We start from the raw sequence: 23,178 nt of genomic DNA, 5'->3' as shown, positions 1-23,178 counted from the left end.
GGATACAGGGTTCATCCTCTGTTCTATGAGAAGAGGTGCAGAATGGTTGGGAGTGGGATCATCGGGCACATCGCAAGTTGTGACAGATAAGGGTACCGAGTCTGTCTCAGCCAAGTAGGAGCAATTAGAATGACATGGGCTCTGTTTCTTTTTGTTTTCAGCAGGACCGTTGACAGTAGAGGAAATGGAGGAAAGGCATAGAGAAGTTTCCTGTTCCAGGGGATGAAAAAAGCATCACCCAAGGAGTGCTGACCCATTCCCACTCTGGAGCAGTAGCATGGACTTTTCTTGTTCAGATGAGTGGCAAACATCCACTCCTCCCATCATCCAAATATGTCATGAAGTATTGCTAGGTGCATCTCCCACTTGTGGTCATGTGGGAATTTGCAACTGAGACTGTCCACTGTCAGGTTTTGTGTGCCTGGGAGGTAAGCCACAGACATTGTGAGAGATGCACCAATTCCATACCTCATTGCTTCTGTGCATAGGGAGGGTGACCTAGCGTCCCCCATCAAACGATGTAGTACATACAGGCTATGTTGTCCATTAGGATCTTTGTGTCTGATCCTGTGATCAGCAGGAGGAAATGAGAACAACAAAACAAAGGACACTGGACTTCAAAAAAGGCATTTTCAACAGACTCAGATAAATAGTAGGCAACATCCCATGAAAAGACCATTTAGGAAGAAAAGGAGTCAAAAGGGATTGGCAGTACTTAGAAGATGTAATACTAGAGGCTCAACATCAAGTTATTTTGTTATAGAGGAAAGATAAGAAGGGCAACAGTAGGCCAATGTGGTTGTACAAGGAGCTTTTTAGCATGCAAGTCACGAGAGATGATAGTACCACTCTACTCAGCACTGGTTAGGCCTCAGCTAGTATACTGTGTCCAATTTTGGTTACCAATGTATAGAAAAGATGTTGAGAAACGGGAAAGGATCCAGAGGCGAGTGACAAAGATGTTCAAAGGGATGGAATGCAAGCCACATGAATGAGGGCTGGAGGAACTGGGTATGTTTAGTTTGTAAAAGAGGAGATTAAGGGGAGGACATGATAGCGGTCTTCAGATACTTGAAAGACTGCCATAAAAAAGGTGAAGAAAAGTTGTTCTCTTTTGCCACAGAGGACAGGACAAGAGGCAGTGGGCTCAAACTACAGCATAGCAGATTTAGATTAAATCTCAGGAAAAAAGTTCTAACTATAAGAACATAGGATAATGGAACTGACTTCCCAGGGAGGTTTTGGAAGCTTCTTCACTGGAGATTTTCAAAAGGAGGCTGGATAGCCATGTGCCTTGGATGGTTTAGACACAACAAATCCTGCATCTTGGCAGGAGGTTAGATTAGATGATTCTTGTGGTGCCCTTCCAACCCTACGTTCTATTACTCAATCATGGAAGAAGAAAGGCATATGTTACAGAGCCCAGGCTGTGACATGCCCTGAAGCAGAATTTCCTGCATTTGTTTGTTCAGGTTTGTTGCAAAGAGGTCTTTTACCACGAATGCCCATTCTTGAAAAATCCATTCTAGACTCTCCTTCTTTACAGACCACTTGTGATGGTCTACTAAGTATCTGGTGAGAGAGTCTGCTAAGGTATTTCTCACCCTGGCAAGGTGAAATGCCTTTAGAGAAATATTGTTACATATGTAGAAGTTCCACAAGTGAATCACTTCTTGGTTCCCTGCTTGTTTAGATAAAACATAGTAGTGGTGTTGTCAGTAGGAACTTGAACCACTTGATCTCTGATAGTGGTGATGAATGTCTTGTAAGCCCAACAGATGGATCAAAGTGTTAAAATATTTATATAGTGCATAGCCTCCTGAGTTGTTGATAGCATCTGAACTTGACACTGTCCAAGATGAGCATCTCACCCTCTGGTGGACATATCTGTTACAAGGGTTATTGTTGGTTCCAGTGGTAAGAAAGGTACCCTTTGCAGATGTTCTGGGGAGCCATCCACCAGTTCAGGGTCTTGACCATTCATGCAAGTATACAAATCATCATGACCAGAGAGTTTCTATTTGGATAGCATACAGATTGAAGCCAGGCCTGCAGATATCTTAAGTTAAGTTTGGCATGCTGAGTCATGTACATGCATGAGGCCATATGCTCCAAAAGTTGAAGGTAAGAACGTACTGTTGTTCTGGGATCAGACTTGAGGTTTTTGCAAAGGATGACTATGGACTGAAACTGTCTGCCACAAGGTAAGCCATCACTGTCTCGGCGTTGAGATCTTCCCCCATGAAATGTATTAGTTGGATTGGTGAAGTAGAAATGTATTAGTTGGATTGGTGAAGTAGAAATGTATTAGTTCTCTGGGTTCAATTTCAGCCCCAAATGACATGATGATGCTGTTTTAATGTACTCTTTTGATGTTCCTCAAACTAACTAACTGAATGCTGGAACAATGGAGATGGGCAGCTACCACTGACATATATTTGGTGAACATCCTCTGGGCTGAGGACAGACCAAAGGGCAGCACTGCATACTGTCAGTCTGTGTTCCTGACAATGAATCAAGATAATTTTCTGTGACCTAGATGAATTATTATGTGAAAGAAAGTGATCTAAAAACTGAGGGAAGCATACCAATCTCCAAGGAAAAGAACAACAGATGAGAGGATGACCATCCTGAAATATTATTTTCAGGATGAATCTATTCAGATTTCTCAAATCCAAAACAGGCCTTAGACCACTTCTTTTTCTGGAGGGGGGTGAGGGGAAGAAATCAGAAAGTAATAGGAACAGAAGCCCTTCTCTTTGTGCTGGTGAGGTACTTCCTCTATTTCTCTCAATTCCAGAAGAGATTGTACTCGAAGTAGAACAGCCTTGTGAGATCGGTCCCTGAAAAGGGATGGGGTAGGTGTCACGGAGTGTGGGGGAGTCAGGCTCTGTACCCCTCTTCCTGGGACTCACAGTGACTTTCAGCCAGCCAGTAAAACAGAAGGTTTATTGGACAACAGGAACACAGGCTACAGCAGAGCTTGTAGGCACAACCAGGACCCCTCAATCAAGTCCTTCTGGGAGTTCAGGAAGCTTAGTCCCCAGCTTAGGATTCCCTGAATTCCACCACCCAGCCCAAAACCGAAACTGAACTAACTCCCTCCAGCTGGCCCCTTCCTTTGTCAGCTTCCCAAGCAAAGGTGCTGACCCCCCTCGCGCCTGCCTGGCTCAGATTACAGGCTCAGGTCCTGTCCCTCACCTAAAGTCATCCCCAGCTCTCCCATCCCCCTCACAGACAGTCCCTACTGCATCACATCTCTCCCCCTTTGAGACTGAACTGAGTGGGGTCACTCTGCCCAGTGACCTGGGGAAGTTCAGGGCCCCCTCTCTGGGACAACGCATCCACTATCAGGTTGGCACTTCCCTTCACATGGACCATGTCCATGTCATAATCCTGCAGAAGCAGGCTCCACCTCAGGAGCTTGGCGTTGGCTCCTTTCATCTGGTACAGCCAGGTCAGGGGAGAGTGGTCGGTGTACACGGTGAAGTGTCGCCCAAAGAGATATGGCTCTAGTTTCTTAAGGGCCCACACCATGGCCAGACATTTCTTCTCGATGACCGCGTAGTTCTGCTCCTGGGGTAGTAACGTTTTGCTCAGGTACACGATGGGGTCTCTCTCCCCCTTTTCATCCTCCTGCATTAACACCGCCCTCAGTCCCATGTCTGAGGCATCGGTGAACACCATAAAGGGCTTGTCAAAGTCTGGGTTTGCCAGAACTGGGCCACTAACCAGAGCCTCCTTCAGCGCCCGGAGAGCCTGCTGGCACTCATTGGTCCAGATCACCTTGTCTGTCTTCCTCTTCTTGCACAGCTCAGTGATGGGGGCATCTATGGTGCTGAAGTGGGGCACGAACCTTCAATAGTACCCTGCCATCCCAATAAAGGCTTGGACCTGCTTTTTGGTTTGGGGAGCAGACCAGTCTCTGATCACCTCCACTTTGGCTGGTTCCGGCTTTAGGCAGCCACTCCCCACCCGATGGCCCAGATAAGATACTTCAGCCATCCCCACCTTGCACTTCTCAGCCTTTACAGTTAAGCCAGCCTCTCAGAGTCGGTCCAGCACTTGTTTAACCTGGGACACGTGGTCCTCCCAGGTTCAGCTAAAGACGCAGATGTCATCAATACACGCCACAACCCTCCACCACTCAGTAGCTGATCCACCAGGCCCTCGAAGGTGGCTGGCACTCCCTTGAGGCCGAAGGGCAGGGTCAGAAACTCGTAGTGCCCCAGAGGGGTGATAAAGGCCGATTTTGGCCTGGCATCCAAGTCCAGCGGCTCTTGCCAGTAGCCCTTTGTAAGATCCATGGAGGTGAGGTACCAAGCACCTCCCAGCTTGTCTAGAAGCTTGTCAGGCCTGGGCATGGGGTAGGCATCAGATACGGTGATGGCATTGAGCTTTCAATAGTCCACACAGAACCAGATCGACCCATCCCTTTTGGGGACCAGCATCACTGGCAAGGCCCAAAGGCTGGAAGATGGCTGGATCACCCCCAAAGCTAGCATGTTCCTGACCTCTCTTTCTAGGTCCTGGACAGTTTTCCCGGTGACTCGAAAAGGGGAGCATCTTATAGGAGGAAGTGACCCGGTCTCCACCCGGTGAACAGTCAAATTAGTGCATTCAGGCTGGTTGCAAAACAGCTGTCAGTATAGATGCAGCACCCCTCTTATCTCAGTGTGCTGGGCCAGGGTCAGCTGATCAGAAAGGAGAATTGCCTCCAGGGAAGAACTAGCTTTTGTCCCAGGGAGTAGATCCACTAAAGGGTCATCTCCCTGCTCCTCCCAATGTCCACACACGGCCAACACCATATTCCCCCTGTCATAGTACGGCTTCATCATATTCACATGGTACACCCGGCGGTGATGTGCCCGGTTAGACAGCTCCACCACATAGCTCACCTCATTTAGTTGCTTGACAACCTTGAAGGGTCCTTCCCAGGCGGCCTGGAGTTTGTTCTTTCTCACGGGGATGAGAACCATCACCTGATCCCCGGTGGTGAAGGCGCAGGCCTGCGCCGTGCAGTCATACCAGACCTTCTGCTTCCTCTGGGCTCGGGCTAGATTCTCCCTGGCTAGGCCCATGTGCTCGGCAAGTCTTTCCCGGAAGGTCGGGACATACTCTACCACTGACTCTCCATCGGGAGTGGCCTTCCCCTCCCATTTGTCTCTCTTCAGGTCCAGGGGCCCCCTTACCCGCCTTCCATACAATAGTTCGAAAGGCGAAAACCCGGTGGATTCCTGGGGTACCTCCCTGTACGCGAACAGCTGGTGAGGTAAGTACTTGTCCCAGTCCTGCGGTTGCTGGTTCATAAATGTTTTTAGCATCATCTTTAGTGTCCCATTGAACCTTTCCACCAGCCCGTTGGACTGGGGGTGATACGTGGAGGCCCAGTTGTGCCGGACCCCACCTTTCTCCCACAAGCACCAGAGAAGGGCCAACATGAAGTTGGAGCCCTGGTCCGTTAAGACTTCCTTGGGGAACCCTACCTGGCTGAAAATGGTCAGCAGTGCACCTGCCACGGTGTCTGCTTCGACAGAGGACAAGGTCACCACCTCGGGGTAGCGAGTGGCGAAATCTACCACCACCAGAATGTATTTCTTCCCCAACCGGGTTGTCTTGCTGAGAGGTCCCACTATGTCCATCGCCACCTTCTGGAAAGGTTCTTCTATGATGGGTAAAGGCCTCAAAGCCGCTTTCCCCTTGTCCCGGGCCTTCCCCACCCGCTGGTAGGGGTCACAGGATTTGCAATACTGTCGGACATGGGTAAAGACCCCAGGCCAGTAAAAGTTCTGTAGCAGCCTCTGCCTGGTGCGTTGGATTCCCTGGTGCCCCGCAAGAGGGATGTCATGGGCCAGGTACAGGAGCTTGTGTTGAAACTTCTGGGGAACCACCAGCTGCTTCCTGATCCCCCATGACTCTACTTCCCTTAGGGAAGCCCATTCTCGGTACCTGAACCCCTTCTCCCAAAGGAACCTCTCCTTGCAACCTCTCCTCATGGACTATACCGCACTGAGGTCGGCCAGGTCCCTTGGCCTCCACAAGGAGGGATCTTTCTGCAACTCAGCCTGGAACTCAGCAGTTGGGACAGGGATGGGGACCTGCTCTCTCTCACTGCTTGGGTCTGAGGCCGCAGCTTCTCTGAGCCGTGTCCCTGGGCGTTCCCTCCCCACCAGGTTAGGGTCCTGCGCCTCAGGCAAAGTACCTTTCCCATTGTCAGGGCGCAGTGCCCCTCACCGACTCTGACTACGGGTCACGACCAGGGCACCCTGGGCGTTGCTTGGCCAGACCTCCAGGTCTCCCCCCATTAACACCTCCATGGGCAAATGTGGGTGTACCCCCACTTTCTTGGGGCCCTTGGCCCCCCCACTTCAGGTGTACCCTCACCACGGGCACCTTGAATGGGGTCCCGCCTATGCCCATCAGGGTCAGGTAAGTGTCGGGCACCATCCGATCTGAGGCCACCACGTCGGGCTAGGCCAGCGTCACCTCTGCGCCCGTGTCCCAGTACCCAGTGATCTTCCTCCCATCTACCTCCAGGGGAACAAGGCACTCTTTCCGGAGGGGCAGCCCCGCGCCTACCCTGTAAACCAAAAACCCAGAGCCTGGAGCATCCAGCCCCCCAGAGGAGCTGACCTGGGGCCCTCCTCCCTCCTTTGCAGGCGGTATGCGGCCAACCCCCCTTTCCTCGGAATGCTGCCCCTCGTCCAGCTGGGTCTCTACCAAGTTAACCTGGTGTGGGGTCGGTCTGCTCAGTCTGTCCTTGAGCCTGGGGCACTGGGACCGTATGTGGCCCCTCTGGCCACAGTGATAGCAGTTTATGTCCCGCTGGTCCCTTTGAACCGGTCGGTTGTCCCTGACGCTGGGCGTTCCCCTTGGGAGGAGGTTCTCCCTATTCCCCCTTTGGGAGGTCCCAGAATGAGACTCTCTCTGCATAGCGGCGGGCCTGTTCCTTTGGGACTCCTCCCTGCCACCCCCCAACCGGCTCTTCACAAACTCATCAGCCAGCCGCCCTGCATGTCGCGGGTTCTCTGTCTTTTGGTCCCTCAACCACAGCCTCAGGTCAAGTGGACACCACTCATATAGTTGCTCTAGTACCAGCAGTTTAACCAGGTCCCTCTTCGTCTGGGCCCCATCTGCCCACTTGCTGGAGTATCCCTCCATATGGATGGCTAGTTGCAGATATGAAACCTCAGGGGTTTTACACTGACTCCGGAACATCTCCCAGTACATCTCAGGAGTCAGCCCAAACTCGCGCAGCAGGGCCTGTTTAAATAGTTTGTAGTCCCCTTTCTCTGCCTCTTCCAGTTGGCGATACAATGCCACGGCTTTGGAGTCCAGTAAGGGGATGAGAACTCAGAGCCTGTCCGCAGGATCTACCTGGTGCAGCTCGCAGGCTTTCTCAAAGGCATTCAGGAAGTCATCCATGTCCTCCCCCTCCTTATGCTGGGCCAGAATGCACTTATCAAAGCTCCGTGTGGTCCTGGGCGCCCTCTTGCTCATCACCGCTGGGGGCCCGCTCCTCCTCAGCCTCGCCAGTTTCAGCTCATGATGATGCTGTCTCTCTTCTTCCTCCCGGTCATGTTCCCTCTGTCTCTCACGATCCTCCAGCTCTCTCAGTTTTAGCTCTCTCTCCCATTCCAGCCGCTTCCGCTCCACAGATGCTGAGCGTCACCAGGAGGATCCCCTGCTGGCCGGCGAGCTTCGCCAGGAGGATCCCCTGCTGGCCAGGTGTGTCACAGTGCCCTTGGTATTCGCTGGGCTCCTCCCTGCCCTTCCCCTAGGCATAGGAAGGGGGGGTCTCAGGGAGCCCTCAGCAGCCGGCTGACCACTCCCAGCTGGGACAGACACTGGTGCCTGTGCTGCATCTGCCAGGCTGCTTCCCTCAGAGACAAGGATCAGTTCATTCAAGCAATCTCCCTCCTCCAGTTGGGCAATCAGCTGGTCTTTGGTGAGCCTCCCTCTGTGCAGCCCCCTCTGCTCACACAGCTCCACCAGGTCACACTTAAGGCACTTGGCATACATCTTCCTGCTGATCACTCACAGGCCTGTGTGCTCACTGCTCCCCACGGTTTCCAGGGGGACCCCTAGTGTGCCAGTCCTTCTTGAGGTCACCACCTCTCTGCCAGGGTCAAGCTGCAGACTCCTCCGCCCCTGGGACCACTCATTGCAATCCCCTGGGGGACCTTGTTACTGCAAAAGTTCTTCTCACTGGTCACACACTCTCAGGGGTTAATCACCCCTAAAATCGTCCCTTCGTTTTACTGCTCCCCAGTCACTTACTGCAGAAAGCGCTGTCCATGGGGTGCAGTAAGTCCCGCTGCTGCCACCAGTTGTCACGGAGTGTGTGGGAGTCAGGCCCTGTACCCCTCTTCCTGGGACTCACAGTGACTCTCAGCCAGCCAGTAAAACAGAAGGTTTATTGGACAACAGGAACACAGGCTACAGCAGAGCTTGTAGGCACAACCAGGACCCCTCAATCAAGTCCTTCTGGGGTTTCAGGAAGCTTAGTCCTCATCTTGGGATTCCCTGAATTCCACCACCCAGCCCAAAACCGAAACAGAACTAACTCTCTCCAGCCGGCCCCTTCCCTTGTCCAGCTTCCCGGGCAAAGGTGCTGAGTCCCCTCCCCCCTGCCTGGCTCAGATTACAGGCTCAGGTCCTGTCCCTCACCTAAAGTCATCCCTGGCTCTCCCATCCCTCACACAGACAGTCCCTACTGCATCACAGAAGCTAGGTTGGGGAAAGGAAGTAAACTGAATAACTTTTCCATACTTCACCATGCGGAGCACCCACTTGTCTGATATAATCTCTGTCTATGCACTGTAAAAGAGAGATAGGTGATTTCCAAAGATAGGATTAGAATCTAGGAAATGTATCCTGGTGTGAGTGCTGTCCTTGATGAAAACATCAGAACAATTGCTTCACTGAAGTTGAGATCTGGTGAGAAGGGCTTGCAGTCAACAAAACTGAAGGCTGTCATCTTGGAGACTTCAATCTTCTTTTAGAGATATCCTGGGGTCTTTGTTGGAAAAACAAAGATCTATAACCTGATTGAGGTTTAAACTGTTTCCTCATCATCACTGAAGATGAAACTCCCAGAAGAGCAGAGAGTTGCATAAAAGTCTTCCAATGTGTGCATTGTTTTTTGGTTAAAATAACTAAAATAATTTAGACGCTTCAAATAGAAGGTCTTCCATTGTATTTTGCAGCTCTTTTGGGCTGCCCAAGGCCTTCAAGCCTGAAAAGCATTTCACTGAAATGGCTGTAGCCATGGAATGAAAAGCAGAGTCCAATGCACCAAATGACTACTTGAAGAGAGGTGGGGGCTGAGAGTTGCCCCACAGACATTATGACCATGAACTGGTTTGTATTTGTCAGGCAATTTGTCTGCAAATTTTGCATTTGATCATCAATTCATAAAAATATATTTGAATAGCAAAGCCTAGTAATTTGATATGTTCATTTCCAAGCTTGTGGTGGTATAGACTTTCCCTCCATACAGGTCCAGTCTCTTGTGTTCTTTGTCCTTTGGGATAGCCTCAGGGTGAGACTGCCTTGAGCATTCATTAGCCACTGTTATTACCAGAGTCCGAAACAGGATGCATGAAGAAATAGTGAAATTCCTGTTGAGGAACACGGTAATCCCTTCCACATGCTGGACAGTGAACCATATAGAAGCTGGGATCTGCCAAAGAGTTTTGTCTCGTTCTTAAAAAGCCTTATTAAACGGAAAGGGCAACTCTTACAGGGGTTAGAGCTGGAAGAATGTCTAAGCGTTTGGTTGAATTGTCCTGCATGACTTCTGCCTGCACATGTAGAAATGTGGTCACCCTCCTCATGAGAACATGAAAGACCTTAAAGTCTTCAGGAGGCTTTGAGAATGATTCTGGGGTTACATCCTCATCAGGGGAAGAAATATGAGGAGGTAGATCTGTGGGTTCTCCCTGTGTTCCTCTTCCTTAGTTAATCCCAGTGTTGGGATGACTGATGGACTGGGTCTTTTCTAACAGGAATAGATGCTTGAGATGCAGACTTTCTTCTGGACCACATTGCAGAAGGGTATCTAGAAGCTCTGGGAAAAGTCCAGCATGCCCAGTATGGCACGGGTGGGAAATCCAATCTCTGTACTGCCCACAGTGGTGGACACTAAACTGGAATAGCCCTATAAGTGTAGTATTCCTTATTCCATCCCACGGGTCTGAGAAGTATCCCTAGAATGTGATCTGTAAGATGACTTAAAAGACCTTGCAGGAGAAATGGGTTGGTTATGCTTCAAATCTGAGGAGAAGCTCTCTTCAAGAAATGGAGAAGCTGCTTCAGTGGGTGTCAGCAGATGCTTCAGCCCTGGTGAGGCATGCTGCTGCACAGGCAGTACTACCAGTGTTAAAGCTGATTTTATTTGTCCAGGTGGAACATATAGCAAAGGACGAAATGCTGACTGGTATATGGATTGCACGAACAGGGCCAGCATTACAGATGGTGCCAACAGTGCTGACTGAGCAGACAAGATAGACAGTGTGGAAAGTGCTGATGTGGATGAAACTGCTGCCATTGATACCAGACAGTGAATTAGGCACAAAAAGGCACAATAAGTTTTTTGTCACAAAGAATGTTTGTGACATCAACAAGCAGCAACAAGTCCCGTGGCACCTTATAGACTAACAGACGTATTGGAGCATGTGCTTTCGTGGGTGAATACCCACTTTGTCGAATGCATGTAGTGGAAATTTCCAGAGGCAGGTATATATATGCAAGCAAGAATCAGGCTGGAGATAATGAGGTTAGTTCAATCAGGGAGGATGAGGCCCTCTTCTAGCAGTTGAGGTGTGAACACTAAGGGAGGAGAAACTGCTTTTGTAGTTGGCTAGCCATTCACAGTCTTTGTTCAATCCTGAGCTGATGGTGTCAAATTTGCAGATGAATTGAAGCTCAGCAGTTTCTCTTTGAAGTCTGGTCCTGAAGTTTTTTTGCTGCAGGATGGCTACCTTTAAATCTGCTATTGTGTGTCCAGGGAGATTGAAGTGTTCACCTACAGGTTTTTGTATATTGCCATTCCTAATATCTGATTTGCGTCCATTTATCCTTTTACGTAGGGACATCAACATTACTGTAATTGGAGGTAAGTGCTCCACAGACAGCATCTGATAGTGCTTGAGTAGAAGATGATCAAGATACCTGTCTTGATGGCCCCACCATAGTTGACAGTGCTATGTCAAACAGTACCAGTGAACACAGGTGTTTATGATCAGACTTCAATTCAATAACGAAGGACTTTTAGATGATCTGTTGCATTTGTGGGACAATATATAAGACCAGGATGGTCTATCAGCCTCAGATGGAGAAGGAAACTTCCTCTGTTTTGAGGAAGCTGCAGGAGAAGATCTATTTTATTCAGATTTTGGTTTTGGGGCCTGAGCAACCAGAGGTGCACTCCACTCCACTCCACTCTCTCTTCCTTCATAGTCAGGGTCAGAATCTGAAGCGGGGTGCATTGATTTCTCAAGCAAATGAATATTGATATGGAATTCCCTCAAATTCTTTATCCTTGCTGGGAAAGAGGTATGTATGGACATTTGTCCCTAACATGTCCCTCTTCCAAGACAGCTTGAGTACCTATGACTCAACCTATGTTACTGCCCTGCAAGTGGCACACTCTTTAAATTCTGGGGTTCTCTGCATGGTAAGAGACACCCAGAACACAAAGAGTGAACTATCTAACTAACCTACAACACTAAAACTATGAACAAAATATGTAAAATATATTTTTAAAATCTGGCAAGTAAAGAAAATCAAAGCTTAACAGGGAGCCCTATCTCTTGACATGGATGGTAAGAAGGAACTGAGAGGGAGGCAGCAGCCACACCCCTTTCATATTCTCAGTTTGGAGCACAAAGATGGCAGAGATCCATGTGCCACCCACTACTCTTGCTGGTAAAAGTCTCTGACTAGAGTGCACTAGGCACACACACACATCTACGGTGGAATGTATATGTGCACAATGACTCTAAGGAGAATTTAACATTGCAGCAACAGGTGTCTTGTAATTTGTTTTTTGTTCTGTATGTATACATGTGGCTTGTATGTTAAAATATTATTGTTCATCAAAGACCATCTTTTTGACACAAAAGGGAATCAAAATCTCAAATATGTTAAGATGCTAAATGTATGTAAATATTATTCAAAGTAACTGGACACTTGTAATTAAACAGATAGTTTATACATACGCAGATTTTCTTTTGACAGGAAGTCATCTGAAACCGTTGTTTCAAGAGAGCATCTTAACATACTTTTCCTAGAAAAAGATTTTCACACATTTAATACAAGTCACTAATGATGCACAGTTAAAGGACATTTTAAAATATAATATTTATTCATACAACATTTTTCTAGGTTCTTTCTTACAATAGTTGCTACATATTGATTTGTGAAAAAACATGTCTCTCTCACTCATTTTCTGATAGTAATACTTATTATAGGTACAATCCTCTGTTTATCCCGTATTATTAACAGAGTTTTGGTCCCAAGGTTTGGGTAAGCAGTAAGAAGAAATGTATTATGAGAAGCAATTTCTATTTATACACAGAAAAACTCAAATGTAGGCACAAAATGAGCCAAATTTCCAAACTCTAACCCACAAAAATTGTCCAGGCTAAATTTAGCTAATATAGATACCTTATTGTACCCACAAATCAGGTACTTCAATATCTAAGTGACCTAATCATTCCTCCACACAAATAAACTGCTTTTATTATTTGCATCTGCATAACTGCAGGAACAAAAATGAAAGCCTGCTGAAAATCTAGCCAATTATCACTTTTATTTAGCAAGGTAAGTAGCAGTGAATTTGTGAGAGACAATTGAACTCATGCTTAATGTTTCTAAGCTCTGAAAAAATAGTGTTTATATTTCTTTCATGATGGTCCTCCTGAATTCTCCACTAATGCATGACCCTTGATTTACACATCTCTTTTTCAGGATTCGCTGTTGCAACCCTTCTGGCCACAGAGGGCCAAATGTCTTCCCTTCAGCAGTGCTCTTGCATTGACTTGGATATTGTTAGTGAGGGCAAGTAGGTGCTCTTCCTACTCCAGCACCCACATTCTCAGAAATGACAGAAGCAATCTCACATAATAGCATGATATACTAATCACAGTGCTACCAAATCACTGGAAGTTATATAATTACACATTAAAAACATTAAAAAAGAACTACCCAAAACTTACTTTCTTTTTTGTCCTAGGACACTTTTATTTTTCTTGACAACTTGCTTTTTCTGAGCTTTTATCTGAGATACAAAAATAATAAAACTTGGCTTGTAAGTGGTAATATGCTGCAACATTTTAAAGTAATTTTCTGCTATATATTAGTACATTCTGTAACTATATGAACTTTTACAGGAAAATAATTTAAACTTGTAATTACAAATATGAAAAATAATTGATCAAAATGTTTATTAAAAATCTAATAAAACAATTATACCAAGTAATGTTTTGTAGATCCCTTAAGTGGATTCAGGCTTTCATTATGATACTAAATATTAGTAGGCTTCTTCTCTGACATTTGTAGTTTGATTTATAAGACAGGTATATCACATATTCTAAGCATGTATATACACAATTTATATTAAAAATACACCCTACATAGTACAAGGTATGTTTTGTTTGTATGAATATGAAAAAAGAAATGATAGCTTAATCCATGCTACAGTATTCTTGAAGATATGATTAGATTGTCATCTCAAAAAGACAATATATGTTCTTCATCAAGACTCTGGTTTTTTTTTTTAAATACAGGTTAATGATGATAAAAGGAAAGCAAACACTGTGCTCTTTTGGAAAGGGCACTGGAGTGCAAGTTAGCAAATATGGGTTCTATTGCTGGCTCTGCTACTAACCTGGTGTGTTACACTGGGCAAGTAATTTCATTCTCTGTGCCTTTGTTTCCCTTCTGACTTTTCAAAAGCTTTGTCTTTTTATAAGATAACTAGAGACTGCCTCTCACTATGTGTCTGTACAGTGGCTAGCCCAGTGGGTCCTCACAGATTAGTTGGGGCTTTTGAGCCCTATTGTAATACAAATAATAACATTTTTAATTATTAGGATTTTCTTAATGGGTATATATATTAAGAAAATGATGCAAACTTACTTTTACACTTTCCATAACTGGTAGATAATATAATATTCCAAACATCAGTACTTCTTAGGGATAATCAGTTTAGGATCACATATTAAGTAACACAAATCAAAAGATAACTTTTTATGTAAGTACTGAACTACTACACTAAATCTAAATACCTTTGGCTTTTATGTATATTTGTACAAATATATATATATATATATATATTCATTCTAACTCTGAAATTATCTCAAATACACCGGTGGTTTACACAAATTTGTTTGCTCGATTTACTTTGGCCCCTGAATTTTGCCTTCATATAAGAAATGATTTATTAATCTTTTTTTCCCAAGGAATTTCAGACCTTTATCACTATTCAAATGGGAAATTTGACAAGATTGCCAAAAATGAAAATTTCATCCTTTGTATATTTGTCAGAAGTGATCAAAGAGGAAACTTAATACTCCATCAGACTTTCTTCCTGTTGGGAAGTATGAGGGAAAATTAAGTGAAATGCTGAAAGTACAGTTACTTTGAAAGATGACAGTGTAAAAATACTTTCTTCCTCAACAGATCTGCTTATTGTGAGTTGTCAGTCATATCTGCTTATTGTAGTGGCTAATAAAGATTTATTGCTTTTCACTCCTGTGACAATTTGAAGAATCTGTCTACATACAGGCTTATGAATTTTGGTTGATTTTATGACATTGCTGTATTACTAAATGCCTCAGTGTATGTGCTATCTGCTACCAAGGGCTTGTGCCACTTTTCTCCGAGACTAGGGACAATGGAGAGTCAGTAACCTGAATGGATCCCATTCCAATGGGAGCACTATAGAACAATGGGATGGCTGAAGCCTTGGAGATTGAATTTGACCTAGCTTGTCTGCAGGGAAGAAGGGGTCAAGCAGTGGAACTTCCCCAATAAAGAATAAAGGAATAAAGAGGCTTATATGCTGTTATAGCCCTTTTAAAACACAGAGGGATTCAGAGACAGAGAGGAACAAAAGGGACAGCTTTATGAGAGAGACAGGTTCCGTTGACTGTTGGACCAGCCAAAGTTGAAGGCAGCTGACTGCAGATAGACTCCCTGATTCAGAGGAGAAGCCATGAGCTGGTGAAGAGTAGCTAACCCAATTCCCAAAAAATGCTCAAGAGTGGTAAGGTAACTGAGACAGAGAATGGCACATAGGCATTTATTGCTTTACCTCATCTATTTTTCTCTTGTGCTGTCTAAAGTAAAGAGTGTTTGTTTTCAGAAATCCTTTGCAAAGCCTATGCCTGTTTGTTTCAACTATCACATGTCCCTAAAGAGGTAAAATATAAACAAAAAATCCTCAACAGGGGAGCTCTGGGAAAGGATGTGCTTAAGCTACTGGAGTGTCTTGCGAGGTTCAGCACTCATCTGGTGAGCCTAGAACAGTATTAGAGAGGCTGTGCCAGGAAGAGTGCCAGAGAGGCCAGAACCATTGCCAGAACCCAGACCAAAAGAAGCTTAAAAGATGAGATCCAAACACAGCAACCTGCCAAACTTTTTATTTCTTGATGATCATAGAAATGACCTAGCCTGACTTTCTATGCCCATGTTAAAAGCAACAGAGTGTCCTGTGGCACCTTATAGACTAACAGACGTATTGGAGTGTAAGCTTTTGTCGCTTTTTACAGATCCAGACTAACACAGCTACCCCTCTGGTACTATGCTCATGTTGTGTTTGAAGGACTGGCTGTTAGAAAAGTGTTTTTGTAAACCTGTGAATTGACTGCATTTGTTACAGAAAACTTTTAGATACAAACAAGGAATCTCTCAATTTACTGAATCATTTTTCAGAGTAGAACTGAACTTTAAACTGAGTTCTTGGTAAGTATTTTGCTGCCCAAACAACAGAATTTGTAAACTTTATTTTTTTCAAAGCAAGTGCCAAGAACTTGCTCATTTTTTAATTATAGAGTAGTAGCAGCTACAGTAAATTAAGGTATTTTTTAGTTTTAATTAAATTTAATATTATTAATAAGGAACAGAAATAGAACAGAATGCATCTATAGTTACATGCAGCACATTGCAGGAGCCTAAATAAAAAAATCTCTTGAACATATATTTTAGATACAATTAATATGAAAAATACTACTTTTGGATAAGTATAATGGATTTCTCTTAAGAGGTTCCCTCCTAGTTGCTGCAGTGAGCTATTGCTGTAGCCTTTTGTCTATACTGTATAAGTGTTCAACTTTTTAAATGAGTTTGATAGTAGCATTCTAGTCCCTAGTGGATAGTTGTCAAAAACACCAATGTGGCATGATTCAGCATGATAGGAAGATTCTGCTGTGACTGAGACAGCAACAGTGCTGTAGGTTGGGAGTTAAGGACAGATACTGTACAGAATGTAATGTATCTTTCACAGTGCCTACTTGTACTATTACTTTAATGAGCATCAAATTCACATACAATTTAAGCAAACTTTAAAGAAAACACTGCATTCATTGCATCACAGATCACTGAGCTTCCCAAAACCCAACTCTGGATTTTGTGTCTGTTCCTGTAAGTTCTGCTCTTACAGAATGATATTATGTGATATATTACGATGTTTGGTCATAGCTGATTTCTAAAATCAATTTACACTAATAAACCTTTATGGCCAAAGAAGCCAGTCATGAAGATCTGGCCTCTGATTCTTTCCCATGAACAATACAAACTTGCTTTAATCTCTCTCATCTTAAAAAAATATACCTTTGACCCCACTTGCCTTTCCAGCGACCATCGCGACTCCCTTTCACCTATAAATTCATTGAACATGCTATTAATAATTGCAGTCTAGAGTTCTTTTTCAATTCCATCCTGGATCTTCAATCTGATTTCAACTCTTTTCATTCCATTGAAACTGCCCTAAAAGTCTACAATGACCTCTTCCTCACCAAAGCTCAGAACCGGGCTCCATCTCATCCTCATTGACCTGTGAGCTGCCTTCAAACACCATTAATCATGCTTTTCTTGAAATCTTGTCCTCCCTTAGCTTCCATAACAATGTCCTCTCCTGGTTCTCCTCCTACCACTCTAATTCCTCCTTCAGCTTACCCTTCATTTTCCCCCCTACCCTGTCCAACTCTGGTAACCTTCTCTATATATACACCTTATCTCTGGAGTAATTTCATCCACAAATTGAGCTACCACCTCTATGTGGACAATTCACAAATGTACTTCTTTACTTCAGACTTGTCTTCTTCTGTCCAAATTAAAATCTTGGCCTGTCTCTCTGCCATTTCCTTGTGGATGTCTAGCCATCAATTCAAACTCAAAATGGCTAGAACAGAGCGCTTAATCTCTCCTCTTCCCCAAGCCATCTCTACTACATCCTTTCTCAATGACTGTAGACAACACCACCATAACTCAGCTCATAACTTGGACATCATCTTCAATTCTGAACTCTCTGTAGGACCTCACATCCAGACTGTGTCTAAGTCTTGCTGATTCTATTTGCACAGTACCTCTGAGATTCAGCCTCTCATCCATCCAAACAACCAACTCTCATCTAAATTTTCATCTCACATCTTGATTACTGCATCATTCTTTTCTCTGGCCTTGACAAATGCCCTGCGCATAGCCATTAAGAATGCAGCTGCAAAGACAATTTTTTTAGTCTGTTGCTTTGACCATGTCACACACACCCCTCTTTGCATCCCTCCACTTGCTCCTCTCTTCACTATTGTATCAAACATAAACTACTTAACTTCACTTTCAAGGTCCTTCACCACCTATCTCCACCCTACCATTGTCTCTCATTCTGTACCACTCACTTGTTAAATACACAAATAACCATCTTCATGCTTTCTCCCATGCTGCTCCCCATAAATATCCACAAAACTAACTTCTTATCTTTCCTCAAAATTCTCCACAGCCAAGATGCTTACAAAAAAATGATAACGGTAAGGGTGCTGGTATGCTGAGAACCCTACCTATCTTACTGACCAATACTGTTTCATTGTTTCCATGTACTCCCTCATCTGTCTATATTGATCTGTGGTCTCTTGTCACAGCATCTGTCTTTTTGTTGGGTTTGTACAACACCTAGCACAACAGAGTCCTGGTCCATGATTAGAACTCCTAGACTATGATAATGTAAATAAAATAATATTTCTAGCATAAGTAAACTGCTGAATAGCATACATAAGGATAACTCCACTGATGCCCTATTATGGGCCTCCATTTCCTTCTGAACTCATGATTGGCTTCTGCAATGGAATTCTACAACATTACAATACATTAAAAATAAACATTTCCTGTATTATATAATTCAGAAACTTCACTGAACTCTTAAGTTTCTTCTTCTTATCTAGTTTTGAAAATCACTTCCATCAGAATTGCATTAAATGGTGGGGAGGTTTGCTTTGTTTTTTTTCCAGTCTTTATTCAGGGTGTTTTGTCCTACATTATTAGACTCCACCTGATAATCTAAACTATCCACCTCTTATGTTAAAATTTCTATTTTCATTTCTATCAATGAAATAGAAAATTTTAATTAATCTATCTTGTGTTAAAAGTCTCCAAAGAAGCAATGTATTGATCCATCTGACAAAATTTTGTCAGGAACACAAATACCATAGTAGCAATTGTGGTATAAATACATAGACAAATTTCAGTGTTTCTAGTAATGGTGGTAGTGATGAGAATGTTGATGGAGCTTGAAAGTTTGTTAAAGCTGGCAACTCAGGGTCTGCATTTCATTTTTAGTCCTACGTTTATTCAAGGTATATCATCTTATGAAATCAAGTCAGTGTTCAAGTATTATTTGTCCTTTAAGCCAAGAGTTCTCCAAATAGGAATCCGGCTAGCTCAATCCCCTGATTCTTGCTATTCTGCATAATGCCAAGGAATGTTACCATGGTAAAGTGATTAGTAGTTCTGGTTTATTTTTTTCAAGAGAAAATGTTCCCAAACATGAGATCCTATATGTTAATCTCTTTATTTAGATTTTTTTCAATAAATGTGTTAATTTCAAATTGTTCACTATGGCATACAAAGCGCTAGAAGAAAAAAAAACAGAAAAATAAAAAGAAAGAGGAAAAGAAAAATGATGTGCTGCTGTACTTCCAGATGCCAAGTGTAGACCATATAGCTTCCAAAAAAAGCTGAACCACACCCACAACACCAGAAGTCTACAAGAAAGAGAGGCTGGAAAAGAAACCTTATTACTGAAAACTAGCAATCAGTCAAATATCATTGCTCTGAATCTGGTGAAGCCTGACTCCATTCCAGAGGGATAGAACCACCAGAGTCTAGTCTAAATCTAGGTCCTTCCTTTTCTGAGAGACATGGACCATCCCTCCCACTTCCTAAGTGGTTGAATAGTCTGTAGATCAGTGTTTCTCAAACAGGGGGTCCTGACCCAAAAGGGGGGGTCACAAGTCTATTGTAGGGGGATATTAGTATTGCCACCCTTACACCTACGCTGCCTTCAGAGCCGGGTGGTCAAACAGCGGCGGCTGCTGGCCAGGCACTCAGCTCTGAAAGCAGTGCTGCCACCAAAGCAGCACAGAAGTAAGGGTGGCATAGTATGGGGCGGTTGTCACTTTTTTGGGAAAGTCATCACATTTTATTTTAAAAAGGGGGGCCCAGCAAAAAAAGTTTGAGAACCCCTACTGACTGACCCAGGAAGGGCGGTGGGAAGCGGGGGGGATGACAAAACCCAGTTTGTTCCCTGGTTTTTGATTAATTCAAGGAAACTTAGACAGTCCCTCTAACTCCTCAAATGGTTGAACAATACATTAACTGAACTTTTATTCTCCAGGAACATGCAGTTTTCCCTAGCTAACTGTGCTCTCCAGAACTTATAAAACTAGAATTGTTTAGGTGTAAAGGAATTCTGTTCTAATTTTATCAAAGTGACCATTTCTGATGTCTGTTTCCTCTTATTTACTATTTTCTCCAATTATTAACTATAGCCAGACAACCTTCCTTACAGGTTTAGCACTTCTGGCAGGAGTTGTAGGGTAGAGCAGATTTAAGTACGTGCCTTCCAGGAAGACCATTAATCCCTTCCTAGCCTAACCAGTACAAGGTTTAATAAGCTCCATTTCTCCAAGTAAATGGGCTGTGTATTAAGACAAACGTGCTCAAAAGTGAGAGAGTGAGAAATGGAATTCTTAGCCTCAAAAAGCAATTGAATGCATACAAGATATGAGTGGGAATGGTGCACAACATCCACTGTTCCCTTTTTGTATAGTTTGAGACAGTCCTACCAGCCACTTCCCTACTACTCTCCAGGATTGCCCACAGTCCTAACACAACTTGGCTCCATAACAAGTCCAATACCTCCCTGTACTGTCTAGTGATTGCATTCTCACATACAGTAGAAATGCAGCATTTTGGCTCTTATGTTTCAACATACAGGAAATCAAGAAGTTGGCTCTAGTGTTATTAGGAATATCACACTACTTTTAATATCTTCAAGAAAGGTATCCTTGTGCAGAAAAAATGAAGTGACTTATTTGATTATGAAATTAATGAGGGATTTACTCAAGCTCTAGTTATGTTGTCTAAAAGAAAGGAGACTTAACTGTTTCCATATTCTTGGTATTATAAAACATTTTAGCAAAATTAATTATTTTTTTCTAGCACATCTACATCCAGAAGTACATAACTATAAGTTGTCTTCTACATTCTGCCAAAATGGGAGAGAGAGAGAGATTGATCAGATCTGTTACTCTGCAAGGCCTGTCTCTCTTGAAGAGAAAAGGGTGAGCTGAGGACCAAAATGTATGCATTGAAAATGAGTATCTGATGATGGAGTAGAATTTTTCTTCTGGTTTTTGGGGAGGCTGCTGTTTTTATTTCTGTATTTTTAATATATGCTAAATTCATAGATTTTAAGCACAGATCATTTAGTCTGACTTCCTGCATAATACAGGCCAAAGTATCTCACCCAATAGTTTCTGCATCAAGCCCATAACTTCTGTTTGAGATATAGTACATATTTTAGAAAGATACCAACTCTTGATTTAAAGACAAAGTAATAGAAAATATATCATATCTCTCAGTAAGTTCCAATGGTTAGTTATCCTCCTGGTTAAAAATGTGTATCTTACCTCTAATCTGAATTTGTTTAGCTTCACTGTCTAACCACTGGATTATGTTATGCCTTTTTCTGCTAAACTACAGAGCCATCTCTTCCCCCTGTACATACTTATCAATCTCCTTTTAACTTTCTCTTGGATATACTAAACAAATTGAGCCTTTGAAGTCTCTCATTATAAGGCATGTTTTCCAGACTGCAATCTTTCTTGAAGATTTTTTTCTGAGCCCTTTACAATTTTTCAAGATCTTTTCTGAGGATGGAAACCAGAACTGGAGACTGTATGCTGCTAATGCCATCTATAGAGATAGTATCACCTCCCCATTATAAGGTCCCTGCAGATCTAGAATCCAGACCTGCAGAGATACCAGTCATCTGACCTCTCCTGCCTGCCACCCAGCAGAAGCTGTAACCCATTTGTTCTCCACTGTGGACACAGACCATGGGTAGCTCCACCTCAAGGGTTTGACAAACAGCAGCCTCATGACTCCTGATTGGCTCCTTGCCCTATATAAATTCAAGGGGCATTCCAGGAAGTGTCCAGGAAACAGTGGGAATTTCCTGTAGCTGCCATGACTGTTCTTGAATGCCTGGCTATGACCTTGACTAGATTTGAACTTTGCCTCTTGACTTGGATCCGGAAACCTGGCTTGGAATCTGATCCTGGCCTGGAACCTATGAACTCCTCTGCTGCTCCTACCCTCGGGTGTGTCCCTGTTCTGACTGTTGACCCTGACTACCTTTGTTTGGATCCTGACACTGCCTCCTACTTGGTATTTTCCTGCTTACACGAACAAAGATGACATTCACTCTGGGATCTCAGGTTCAGGTGGTTATCTGTTACTCCTAAGTGCTTTTCAATGTCACTGTATTCCAGGATTCTGTCTTCCATCTTTAAGCCTGATCTATATTATCTCCTCATAAATGTATGACCTTGCATTTTGATGCATTAAAACACACATTGTTCAAAAAAGCCCACCTTTCCAAGCGATCAAGATAGATCTGTATAACTGAGCTGAACCCATCATTATTTACCACTCCACCAATGTCTGTGTCATCTGGAAACTTTACTAGCAATGATTTTATATGATAAGGCACTTGGAGCTTTGGGTGGGTGCACTTTTAATTAGTTCATATAATCTACATAATAAATAAATACAATTAAATATGGCAACACGACTTGTACACAATGAAAACTAAAAGATATATTTTCCAAAGAATTCACCACTTGCATTTACAACCATAATATTGAGAGAGCTCAGCTCTCAAACTTCTGGTCTTTTGGAAATCTGGCCACTTATTTTGGTGTCTGTGAGTGTGTCTACCCTGCAGTTGGAGTGTGTTATCGCAGCACAGATAGGCATACCCTAGCTATCTGAGGTACCGATAGAAGTGAAACCACAGGAGCAGATGCTTCAGTGTAATCTATAGAAGCCTGCTCAGAGCCCTGAATACTTACTTGGGTAGCTGGCCCATGCTGCTACCACTTCACTATTAGTGGTAACTGTGGTAGCTAGATTAGAGCTACCTCAGGTATGACTATACGCATGGCAATCACACCTCCAACTGCAGGTAGACATACCCATAGACACCAAAATAAGGGACCAGATTTCCAAAAGACTGGAAGATTGGGCACTAAGTTCTTTTGAAAATGTTAATAACTCACAGGTTCAAGTCCTAGCTAGATTAAGAAAATAGTTAAAACATGTTAGTTAACGTATTTTTAAACACAATTTATTTTCCTAGTCTAGCCATAACCTAAATGGGAGTTCAACTCTCTCAAAAATCTAGCCTTTAAACATCCGATTGTCTGTCTGAGAATTATCAGGGCTCACTAACAGGCACAGGAGAGTTCCTGTGTGTTCTAGTGTCTCTAAAATTTACTCTAGATCTTTAAAAAAAAAAAAAACACCTCCATCTATATTTGACTTACCTAGTGGAGTTTTCCACTATTACTAGCCTCAGATCTGAGGCTTTGGAGGCCTTCGTTGTGGGGCTTG

General features: G+C 43.7%; 1 protein-coding gene across 1 annotated transcript in view; it reads right to left on the bottom strand.

Annotated features, from left to right (window-relative positions):
• The window catches only part of ZCWPW2 (zinc finger CW-type and PWWP domain containing 2), a 113,930-nt gene that overhangs the window by 28,176 nt on the left and 62,576 nt on the right, over positions 1-23,178 (bottom strand). The window contains exons 6-7 of the mRNA XM_030549337.1: positions 13,224-13,285; positions 12,225-12,292 (exon numbers count right to left, since the gene is read on the bottom strand). Of these exons, the coding sequence (XP_030405197.1) occupies positions 12,225-12,292; positions 13,224-13,285 (130 nt within the window). The remainder of the gene's footprint in view (positions 1-12,224; positions 12,293-13,223; positions 13,286-23,178) is intronic.

The sequence above is a fragment of the Gopherus evgoodei genome, chromosome 2 (assembly GCF_007399415.2).
Source record: "Gopherus evgoodei ecotype Sinaloan lineage chromosome 2, rGopEvg1_v1.p, whole genome shotgun sequence".
NCBI classification, from domain to species: Eukaryota; Metazoa; Chordata; order Testudines; family Testudinidae; genus Gopherus; species Gopherus evgoodei.
The sequence above is the reverse complement of the archived record's forward strand: the minus strand, read 5'-3'. Positions and strand labels throughout refer to the sequence as shown.